This window comes from Malania oleifera, chromosome 4 (genome assembly GCF_029873635.1).
Source record: "Malania oleifera isolate guangnan ecotype guangnan chromosome 4, ASM2987363v1, whole genome shotgun sequence".
Taxonomy (NCBI): Eukaryota; Viridiplantae; Streptophyta; class Magnoliopsida; order Santalales; family Ximeniaceae; genus Malania; species Malania oleifera.
The window spans coordinates 103,588,270-103,600,677 of record NC_080420.1 but is presented as its reverse complement, the minus strand read 5'-3'; the positions used below and the strand labels follow the sequence as shown (position 1 = coordinate 103,600,677).

General features: G+C 31.6%; 1 protein-coding gene across 1 annotated transcript; it reads right to left on the bottom strand.

Moving 5' to 3' along the window:
* Window positions 1-1,631: 1,631 nt before the first annotated feature.
* Window positions 1,632-3,876, bottom strand: LOC131152636 (auxin-induced protein 22B-like). The gene is made up of 4 exons (XM_058104393.1): window positions 3,182-3,876; window positions 2,463-2,677; window positions 2,126-2,225; window positions 1,632-2,008 (listed from the first exon to the last, which is right to left on the bottom strand). The coding sequence occupies exons 1-4, from the start codon at window positions 3,415-3,417 to the stop codon at window positions 1,933-1,935; spliced, it is 627 nt and encodes a 208-aa protein (XP_057960376.1). The 5' UTR covers window positions 3,418-3,876; the 3' UTR covers window positions 1,632-1,932.
* Between the last annotated feature and the right edge of the window lie 8,532 nt (window positions 3,877-12,408).

The window sequence follows — 12,408 nt, the reverse complement described above, 5'->3', positions numbered from 1 at the left end:
ATAAATCTAAAAAAAAAAAATCATAAAGAATAAATTTTAGCATTAGACTGAAAGATAACTTATTCCTAATTACAAAAAAATTTGAATCATTTTAATATATCCTATGCTCAATATGACCAACATTTTTTATTTTTATTTCAAAATATTTTTTAAAAATATTCTAAGCTCTCTAAGTTTGACCATTGTGATAAGTCACATCTAAATATCTATTATTGGGTGGGCCAAATTAATTTAATAAACAAGCTAGCTATGAATACAATTTATGAAATTTGAACAAAAAACAATTAAAACTATTTTTTCCTATCTCTTGTGATCCTTAAAAGGAAAAAATCGCTAGATTTGGAAATCCCGAATGCTTTGTTTAGAGCTTGGAAAATATTAGGGAAAGAAAAGAAAAATATCAAAGAATTTGCATTTTCATATTTGGTTATCGAGAAAAGTAAAAAGAAAAATGAAATATATACTAAATTTATGAAAAAAAGAATTGATTTTACAAATCACTAATATTTAGTTTTTCATAACTTTTAGTTATATAAAAACAAACTTTCATTTTTAATAAAATTTAATATAGAAGGAAAATATAATGAAAAGTGAATTTTCCTTTTTCCAAGTAAAATCCATGATCCAAACCGGCCATAAATATTAATTGAAAGTACTTATTTGGCATAAGTACGTGGAAGTCATTAAATTAATATCTACTTACACTTGCATTAAAATTTTCTATTTTTATAAACAATTAGTAACACTTTTTTTTTTTTTCTTTTTGGAATTTACAGTTTGACAATCTCCATCATTAGATCATATTATCATTTTATATTGCCTATAAAATATTAAGATGATATGTAAAAATTAAATTGAGAAATGTTATATCCAAGCACTACTTCAAATTAATTTCTAATTCATATGCTTTATTTAAAGTAAAATATAAAACAACTTTGAAATAATTGATGAACAACATATGACCAATTCGATATTTTTAATTAATTAACACGACAAGCATAGTTAATACATCTAGTTGGATGATACGATTGTCAAACCATAGCCCGCAAAAGCAAATTATTAAGAGGTATAAATTGAATAAATTATTAAGAGGTATGAACAATTGGGTTTGTTTCTTCCCGAAATACTCTCTCTTTCAGGAAGGATAATCACATTAACTTTAACTCTCAAAAAATTGTAATTAATTAATTTAATAGTATCCTAAAATTTACTTTATAACCCTTGCTTAGTCCACAAATTTTCATGCATATAATGTCAAATTACATGACAATATTATTGCCTTTGAAATTTTTTTGAGCTCTCTTTCAAATTAATTATGATTAGATCGTAGTTAAGAATGTGAATTTGGAATTGTATGAATTTAAAATAATTTCCTATTATGTATGTTTCATTCAAATTCATAGCATGCTTGAATTTTTGTAAATTTATATTAATCCACTGCCATTTTTATGGATTTTTGTTGAATTTTATTCAAATTCAAATCCACATGTACAAGCTAGTCAGTTTACACCAGCATAATCGACCAAACAGAACTATTTTGGTTTCGATTCAATTTAATTTTTGGGACCAAACATTAGTCGGTTCGGTTTTGCGCTATCATTTTAGTTAATTCTAGTGAAATAAGAAGCTAATTTCAGAAAAATAAAATTCATAATATTGCATGAAAAATTGAAATTATAGAGTACATTCAACCCAAAAAGGGAAAAAAAAAATTATGAGAGAACAATATTTTCTTGCCTTTTAATTTACATCTTGCAATGTATTTAAAGCAAAAATATATATATATTGCCAACTATACATGCAGAAAATATTTGTTTTTTGTTTTTTGTTTTTTTCAGACAAACCGATGGATGGATGCATTTATCTCTTCTGTGAACATCAATAATAAATGAATTTTCTTTAATTTTCTGAGATCTTCTCTGGTTATGGGGATTACACCACGCAGCCCAAACCCTTAGCTTCTGTTCCTTTCATGATTCTCAGCCTCTTGCACGAAGAAATGAACATTCTGCATAATATAAAATTCAAAAAACAAAAATCAATTTAAGAACACTGTAGATCTATAATCACATTTATAATAAGAAGTTTAGAGAGAGAGAGAGAGAGAGAGAGAGAGAGAGTTTACTCCCAAGGAACATCGCCAACGAGCATCCAATCTCCATCTTTGTCTTCATAAGTTGGTGCATATTCTGACCCATTGTACCCTTCCCTCTCTGAATACTTTCCTGCAAAAATATTAATTAATTAATATTTTTTATTAATTAAAGGCAGCCAAAATAACTCAAAAAAACCAAATTCAATATAAATTTGTACTTCACCTTAAAAATTTCGTAAATCTTAATTTAAAATTTGAAACTTGCCACTCCCAAACACAAACTTATTATTTTAGACTAAAATAATCACCGACGCTAGCAGCAATGAGAGAGAGAGAGAGAGAGAGAGAAAGAGAGTAGGTTAATTACCAACAGTGAATTTGAACATGTCTTCCAAGGCGTTGAGGAGCCGTGAGTAGCCATTGTAGACCTTCAGATCTATCTTTCTAAGGTAAGGAGCCCCATCCATGCTCACTTTCACATAGATTCCGGCCGTCGCTTCGGCCTCCGACGCCTTCTTCGCCGCCTGCTGGAAACAGTTTTTCCGGTAAGATCTGATCGGTGGCCACCCCACCACTTGTGTTCTGCAGTCACGTACCAATAATACTTCATATCAATATATGCCATACACATCAAACCCCATAACACAATATTTATCAAAATCAAACCATTTATGCATGCATGCATCCCTAGAACCATATATATATATCATGCCTTTAACCATTTATACTCAAAACCATATCACGCAATTATATATATTTTTACATAAATATAAATACTGTGACGATCCTCTCGCTATACTTAATTACAAAGCGAAGAGCCTTGTAATACATATATATATATATATATATATATATGAACATCACTCTTACTTGAGCATGAAGAGAACTCCCAAAGATTACCTAACCTCGCTCTTACTTGAGTTTCGGAGAGAACTCCCAAAGATTACCGGAGTTCCCCAAATTAATTCTTCCGTCTTGGGTGCAGGTAATTGCCAAAAAAATTGAAAAAAAAACACATACAAACTCAAAAAATTGTCTACACTTTAATAAAGAATTATAAAAAATAAATCTAGGTCATGAACTTACTTGGCTTGGGGGGCAGATTCTTGGCCGGTGCATTTTCCACCATCCGGATTACTTGAATTTTTCTCGGATCCAGCAGAGTCTTGATTCATGTCGAGCAAGGCTCTTTTGTTGCCCCTTGCAGCAGTCATAGTAGTAGTAGAGGGAGGCAGTGTTTGTTTGTCGGGTTGCTCCGTACCCGGTAAACCTAGCCGGAGCTCCGTTGCCTCCATGTTGAGATCTGATCTCTCGGGAGCCATACCACTTACCACCTCCCAATTTCACAAAACTGTATGCGCCAATTCTTGGAGAAACCTGTTTGACCCACAAGCAAAAATAGGTTCTAAGAGAATTGCAGCTATATATGTGGTGCCGGCGACCATGTCAGAAGCTCTCCTATAGTTTTTGGCGAGATGGAGATTTAGATAGAGCAAGAGGTAGAGGAATGTGCCTTAGGCCATGGGAGGTCCAAGTTTTATAGAGATACAGGGATAAATGGAAGAGAGTTTTTTAGAGAGAGAGAGAGAGAGAGATGGGTCCCATTATTTTGTGGAATTAATCCAGACCGATGCTAAAAGGATTCCGGACATCATCATACATAAAAAGAAAAAGAAAATATATTATAATGCATTTAGTTTGAGTAGATTTTAACAAACAAAGAACAGTTAATTCATGACATATCATAGCTATGTGGGTGGAGGGTTGCATTGAGTTCAAGGGAGGACTTGAGCTTGGATATCCATCTCTGATCTCAATGAGTGTGTATGGACAGTAGCAGCCAAAGTGTTTGTCACATGAAGGGCACACTTGAGGGCTCTTGTCCCTACGTTTGGGGACAGTGCGGGGACAAAGGTCAGCTGCCCACATTGGAGACCCGATCCGACGGCCCAGATGAATTGTGTGGTGCCACAGGAGAAAAACCGGGAGCGTTGGATTCAGTAGGTACACACAGACCATGTGAATGGGGTCCACATGGCCTGTCCTTTAAAGGGCCCTGGCATAGACGTAATTAGGCCGGCCCTCTAGCTACGGCATTCAATTAATTTCATCGACGGTTGGGTAAGTTTACATTATAATATTGAGACAGCTCCGTGCACTCCTCCTTAATTTCAGGGCTTTTACCTAATTGACTTTTATTGCTATTTGTTTGATGAATTATTAAGGATATATTAAGGAGTTATTTAAATTTTTATTCTTCGATTTGGTGTCCCTTAAATGGGTTTAATGACTTATTTAAATTAGAGTTTTGGGTTATACAAAAAAATAAAATAAAATTGAGACATTTTGATTATATAATATTAAATATTGTATAAAAAATATATATATATATATATATATTATATAACATGTATAAGTGAAAATACTAAAGCCACAAAGCTCAGTTAGTCTCAACTCATCAAATGGTTTGAGTAACTTGAGTTTAACTTGGACTTCAATAGAATTAAATCTAGTCAAGTTAAGTTTATAAAATGAGTTGGACTCAGATTTCCTCATAAGTTGGCTTGACTTGCCTACAACTCTAACCTAAATCCAATGTGGGCCTTTAATAAGCTAAAGAAATAGAAAACAAATATGAAGTCTAAAGCTTCAAACATGGAGTTATATTACTCGTGATTTCTATAGCTAATGTGAGATGCTCGAAATTTTTTTCCAATTGAAGTATCAAGTAATAATCACATCGAATGTGCTAGATATGCAATAATTGGTTATTAGTAATTAAGTGGTGCACTGATTGATAAAATGAAAAAAAGAAAAAAAAATTAATGGACCAATGCTTAAAATTTTATATTACTATTCATATTCCTCTCAAAATGAATAAATTTGGAACGTATTTGAAAATTTATTAGGAAGTAACTTGTTTTGAAAGCAAACTTAAAATTCTATTTTGAGTTTAATCTCATTTACTATTTATCTTTATTGAGGTTGCTTGACCAAAAATGCACTCTAAATAAGTTTGTTACGTGCACCAAGCGAACTGTGAAGAGAAAGTAGTGATTGAGTTGTTGCAAACGAAACAATGTTCTTGGAGGTAGTTCATACAAAGGCCAAGGAGTTATTTTGAATTGATTAATTGAAAGAGAGGAAATTCTACCTAAAAACTATTCTTGTTTTCACCTCAATATGTTTGGTTAGTATCATAATATGACTTTGCATGAAAGAAACAAAAATGTCTATATAATTATCAAAAGTAATGAAATACTACTTTGACCAAACATAAGCCCAATCCCCAAACCTAGCCCAATTTTAAATCTAAACCCAGCCAGCCCAATCCTAGGCCCACTTGACTGAACCCCAAACTTACCCAACCCAAGAAATGTATTTTTGATTGTATTTTTTTTTTTTTGTATCAAATACTATTAAAAATAAAAATTATTCTAATATGATTAAAATTAAATTTTAAAAAAATCAAATACTATCAAAATTTTTGTGCATCTAGAATATTTCAGTGAATTATACAGGATCTAAACTTAGAATTGTTGAAAGGAAAAAGAATATAGACATCTAAAGTAACTACTAGTAGCTCTACTTAGATAAAAATATTACTAGTTAGAAATTTAGCATATCCTTATATCACATAAAGTTGGAAATGGGTTAAAAGCTCACTTATACTATAACAATTGACATATAAATAATCCCATTATTCAGCATTTTGGCTCACATGTTGTTGTGGAGTTGGGAATACCTATTAATGCAAAACTCTCTTCCGTAATTAAGAGACATTATTTGGGATCTAGTTATAAGAATTACAACAAATGTCTCTTTCATTCAAAGCTAACATTGATTTTAGTTCAAATTCTACAAAAGAAAACAAGAATTATGTGGAATTTAACCTAGCTAGACTAACATGGGTTAGCCTAACCTAGCTCGAAACCCTATTTGGAGAATTTTTTAATGACGGTTTTAAAAACCGTCACTAATAGCTAAAAAATCATTACTAATATATTGACACCATTGTTGGAGAGGAAAATCTACGTTTAGTGACGAAAGTATTAGTAACGAACTGGAAACCTTCACTAATAATGCATTATTAGTGATAGATGCATGTTTCGTCACTAATAGCTTAAGTATTAGTGATGAATTTGATTTTGTGACTAATAGTACATTATTATTTATGATTTTTGGTTCATTACTAATACTTTTGTCACTAAAAAAGAATTTTTTTTAGTGTTTCCTTGCAATAAAATAATGTGACATGGTGAAGTCTAAGATTATATCTCCATACTCATTTTTAAATGCATATCCATGCTCTATATGTATCTTTCATAACCTTTATTACCCTTTTCAAATCAACTCTTATAAATATTTAATTTTTTTTCTCTTTGATATCCCATATGATACTATCCATATCTTTCAAAAATTATTTTTAATATTATCTTCTTCCAATTTGAGTAGCATAAGCACTAATGACATTTATTACCTCTTGCCCTAAGACTATCTTGATTTTTATGATTCTATCCTATTCTCTTTCCACATTTATAACATTATATTTTTAGTATTTATTTATAATAATTCCTACTTCATTCTTATATTTTTCTTTTCTCCTAATTTTCAATTTTTTTAGCTCTCTCACCTCCCCACTTAGTTCTTAAAAAAATATTACATTATTATTATTATTATTATTATTATTATTATTATTATTATTATTATCATGTCCACTATCTCCATACTTTCGGATATAAGTATCCTTATATTCCAAATTGTTAATCTAATTCAAGTCTCCTAAACTAACTTCTTTATCAACCCATGTTCGAAATGATATGGGAATTCTTGCATGTTAAACATCATACTTGAGCGGCAACATGGCATGTCAATTTGCAATGATATAGCCCATCCTCTAGCACACTACGCTCAAGTGGTGTAGGTGTTAGTTGTCACTCATAGAGAGCACTCCAGCAAATAATCGGTAAGGATTAATATCCTAGTGTTTTGACAAGTTTTATGTTGACTCTCAGCTGCATAACGCAACCTTTCTTCTTTAACCGAGCTTAGGACCAACTTTGTCTAACAAGATGAAGACACTGAATTGCTTCAATTGCATTTTGTCATGCCATTCGAGTTGAGTTCGTTCTATGATATTTGGAATTCAACACTTCAAAGGTTTTTTGAAAAATCTCAGGGTAGCCATTATGGGGGTGGTTTGTTGGGAGATTTGGAAGGAAATGAACAAAAGGATGTTTAGGGAACATGCCTCCTCAGCCGCCGAAATCCTCTCTAGATGCTTCTCTTGCCTAATGTAGTGGTCGAGATCTTATTCATTCTTTCAAATTTGAATTGGGAAGAGTTTCATTGCATCCTTACTGATTTAGGAGGATAGTGTGCTAGATTTTGGGTGGGGTTTTTCGGCCTTTGATAGTTTTTTGTGGGATGGTGGCGTAGGGTTTATTATGTCGGTTACTTGCCCATTGTATTTTCGATTTTGGTTTTTGTGGCTTAATAAAATCTTTACCTTCTTTGTTTGTTTTTTTTTTTTTTAAAGATGAAGACACTGAATGCATCACAAGTGAAATTGTATTTAAAAATATATATATTTAAAAAAAAATCAATGACGTTTGTTCTCTTTCCTTAACTTTTTACCATGTTTTGTCGAAGCAAAAATGAATATTTTTATTTACTTTTTTCCTCTTTGCCTTTTTCCTTTCCTTTTATTTTTTCTTACCAAACACAGTGTACTAATTAAGTGTGGACAATCAAAATTGTCAAAAAAAGTTAGGGAACATGCATGAAAGACTAATTTAAAAAGGAAAGAAAAAAGAAGAAAATAAAAGGAACTACAAAAGATGAGGCAAGGAAATAATGATGAGTATATAGGAAGGAAAATATGTGCGAAAGCAGAATAAATGTTTAGGAGGCAAGACAGTGACAATTCATCCGTGACCTAAATGTAGCCACATTTTAGGTTTAGGTAGCTAATTAGTCGTGCAATTAATGGTTGTGGAAAAATGATATGGATAGTTGCTTTCATTACAAGGCATGACTTGGTCAATTATTATAACATTCATTGTTTTAATTTAAACACAAAATTTGCTTAATCCAGATTTAGTGCGAATTATTTTAGCATTCTTTAATTCAAAAGGGGTGAGTTTTTTCTTCATTAAAAAAGTAAAATTTAGATATAAGGAAATGGGTTTTTTTAATTTTTAAAAATTAATTCTTAAGCATTTTGAAAAGCCTTTAAGATTTACAAAATTGCAATTTAAAACAATAAAGTAATTTTTTTCTAGAAAAATTAATTATCTTATTCTTGTGTGACTTTGCTTGTTTGTAAATACTATAAAATTACATATACATAAACTATGTCATGTAGAGTAATATTGTAGTAACCGGGAAAAATAAAATTTTTTAAATAATAATAATAATAATAATAAAATAATAAAATAAAATAAATTAATTAAATTAACAAGTAAAATGAATAGTATGATAAGGAAAATATATATATATATATATATATATAAATAAGTTATTATGATATATATGTAATATATATAAGTTAAAGGTATATATATATGATTGCACAGGCTTCTCCAGAAATCTTGCTTTAATTTTGAACAATTCTCTCTCTCTCTCTCTCTCTTCAATTCCAGGCCAGTTTTACGCCGGATTGACAAACCAAAGCCACCACGACGCTCTTGACGAAGTTCTCTGCAAATCTGCCGGAGCGGATCGTCAGGAAAACGAAATTGGATTTCATCCCAAATTCAGGGTACGACTTTATACTCAATATTTGGATTTTTGACAGTTGAAAAAAGTGATATACGCATTGAAATATTAAAGTTTAATACTGAAAGTTTTCATTTCTAAGGGTGTTGATTGGGAACGTTGGAAATCATCCCTAAGTTGAGGTAAGACTTTTTAAACCGAATTTGACTTAGTGGTAGTTATAGAAAATGTTGTACCTACGAAAATACTGAACTTTAATTCTGCGAATTTTCATTTTCAGGGTGTTGAGTTGAGAACCCTGCAGGTGCAGGGGAAATTTTCTTAAGGACATTTCAGGAATCAGGTAAGGGGATAAACTAAATTAGTTTTGTTTTGAGAAAATGTATGTATATGTATATATTTAGCATCTGATTTGCGAAAAATGTATATATATTTATATATATGTTTATATTTGCAAAATACTGTGAAAATGATCGTATGATTGAATATGTGAAAATCCGTTTGTGTGGCATGAGTATAAAATGTATGAAAAACTTATTTCTGAGAATGTGATTATGGCACGGTTTTTTTTTATGATGGGAAAACCGGCGTACGGGCCGAGATATTTTTATATGTATATGTGATTTGCCAGCGTACGGGCCGTGCTATGTAGATGAGATTTGCTAGCGTACGGGCTGTGCTATGTGATTTGCTAGTGTACGGTCCGAGCTATGTGATTTGCCAGCGTACGGGCTGTGCTATGTGATTTGCTAGTGTACGGTCCGAGCTATGTGATTTGCCAGCGTACGGGCTGTACTATGTGATTTGCTGGCGTACGAGCCGAGCTATGATAAAATGTGTAATTCCGGCGTACGGGCCGATGATTTTCATGAAATATGTATATGTGAAAAATGATATGATTGAATTGATAATTATTGATATGAGATATCCATGTATCACGATTTTAGTATATGTATATGATATTAGAACCTGGTTGGCTTGATTTAGGCTAGCACTTGCATGGTACCGTTGCTATGTGTCCATGGTCTTCGTGATCACGATATCTGTGTTAACGCCGTTGTACGGAGTAGTGTGAGATTAGATGGTCGATGTGGTTATTTTCAAGAAGTGTGCTGTTATCGCCCTTGGTGTACGGACCAGTCTGGGTAGCCCATCGGACCTACAGACTACTGCTTGACTTGGCAGTGGTTGGCCAACCATTGTCAGGTCTTGCCTTCGAGCCACACAACCCAGTCATGTGGGGGTAATACATGACAACAACCAGTTAACCTACTAGGAATGTTTTATGTTATTATTATTATATAAGATGAAATATGATTATGAAAAATGCAGTATGTTCTACTATGTTTTGATAGTATATGTATGTTTTCCCAGATTTGATAAACAGTACTGAACATGTTATGTATGATATATGTTGAACATAGAATACTCATGTTGCCACACACTAGTATTAGTTTATTTCCCTTACTGAGAGGTGTCTCACTCCTAAATCTTATAAACTTTTCAGGAGCCCCTGATAGGAGATCAGGAAAAGCCCCGCTGATTTAGAGTGGTTTGTCTGCCCTTTTTGAAGGGTAAGTTTTTGGTAGGGATAGTATGGTTTTATGGGAGTTGTCCCTAGATTTCATTTTTTGGGATGTATATATGGAAGTACAGTGCTTGTAGTAATTCTGGTACATTGTGATGTATGATATGATGGTATGAATATGATTGTACATTTTCTGTTGTGTAGGCTTTTGCTGTATGTTCTAATGTATCCCTGGTACCCACGGGTCTAGGAGGATTGTGATCTGCTGAGTTGGAATGTGAGATGTGTGGTATTGATTTTATGATAATATTATTATAAAAAAAAATGTGGAAATTAAGCAGGTCGTGACAAATATACTTATTTTTGCCCTTTTAAACGTTGAGGCTGCTTCTATTTTTTTTTTTTTATTGAACACAATAACTAGTTTTATAGTTTGCTACTTCTTTTTTCATGAGGAGTCAAATAATTTTTACATCAATTACTCCATTTAATTAGTTTCATCTCAAAGGGTTTTTTTCCTTTTTTTTTTAAGAAGGTAAAATTTTATTAAAACAAAGAAATCGACCAGAACTTATAACCTCAAACCAAAAGCTTGAGAAATGAAATGGAAAACAACCAACACGAGAGATTTAACAACCAAAACAAAACACACACAAACTTCATTGACACACAAGAAATGACAAGCAAAACCGAAGAACAACCCCAACCAAGAAAGCCAACAACTCCGAACAATGGCTTGAGTAAAAAAAGCATTGCTTCTACTTGTAGGCTCTTAATCGACACTAGTGTTTTACCAACACTAAAATATATGTCCCTTTTAAGATCTCAATAGTTAACATTTAAGAGTCTTACATTGAAAGTTTTAAATTTAAATCTTAAGGAGAATGAGAAGGAGAATGAGAAGTGCAGGCTTAATGTGGACTTTTAGACTGCAATAAATTAATGTTGTATCCACTTAAAAAAAGAATAAAAGAAGGGGAAAAAAAGAAGTCTAGGGAAAATATACTCAATTTAAATTAATTATTTAAGGACCGAAAACTCTATTACATCATATATAGCAATATATATAGGAAAACTCAAACTAAAGAAAATATTGCCAAAGCCCATGAATTAAAACGTTTAAAATACTATAATTAAAATAGCTCTCACATAAACATTGATAAATATGTTAGTAGGCTTAATTCCCTTTAGAATCTTTTCTACAAATTGGGCGTTCAAATATGATCAAATGAATATGAATAAATTACACCACAAACCCTTAAAGTTTGTGATGCAATAACTCTTTACTTCTTAAAGTTTAAATTTTGATAATTCAATCTTTAAAATTTTAGTTTTTGTTTTGATGAGATCCCTAAACATGGACATGAACTACATGGAGCAGTTCAACGAGCAGTTGTCTCTCATTTGTTTTTTTAGTTAATTTTGTGATTGAGAGATAGTCCGTTTGTATTTCAAGTTTCTGACTTGAGTTTGTTTCTTCACCGTTTGATTAATATACAACTTTTACCTTCTTTCAAAAAATAAAAATATATTATCTTGTCTCATGACATGCTTGTGAAATGAATGAATGAAACATGTTAAATTATGAATGAAAGACTCTTTCTTAGCATTAATTATTGAATATTATAAGGGTGTATATATATACATGAGAGAATGGACAAAATGGAAAGAGAAAAAATTGGAAGTATATTTTGCTAAGATAGAAAGTGTATATTTCTCTAATACTCCCCTTAAAGTTGGAGCATGGAGATTTGTAATGCCCAACTTACATGATAAGTTTTGGAAATGTTCATGATCTAAAGTTTTGGTGAAAATATCGACGGATAGGGATATGCTTAGTAAAGAAGAAACCAAACCGTAACTTTTCACGAAAAATATGACAATCTATTTCTATATGTTTGATACGTTCAAGGAAAACAGAATTCAGAATAATGTGAAGAACCGTTTGATTGTCATAATATAAGAGCATAGACTGGAAATGCGGTACTCCAAGATCATTATTTTGTTATTGCTTACAAATTAGTCTCATTATATATATTTATTTTTCTTTTACTCTTGAAGGAGT

Excerpts from the sequence above, each read along its gene's own strand:
- LOC131152636 (XM_058104393.1), bottom strand. The coding sequence starts at position 3,417 with ATGGCTCCCGAGAGATCAGATCTCAACATGGAGGCAACGGAGCTCCGG. Across the intron at positions 2,678-3,181 it reads GAATCTGCCCCCCAAGCCAA|AACACAAGTGGTGGGGTGGC; the intron begins GTAAGTTCATGA and ends ACGTGACTGCAG. Across the intron at positions 2,009-2,125 it reads GTTGGCGATGTTCCTTGGGA|AATGTTCATTTCTTCGTGCA; the intron begins GTAAACTCTCTC and ends TATATTATGCAG.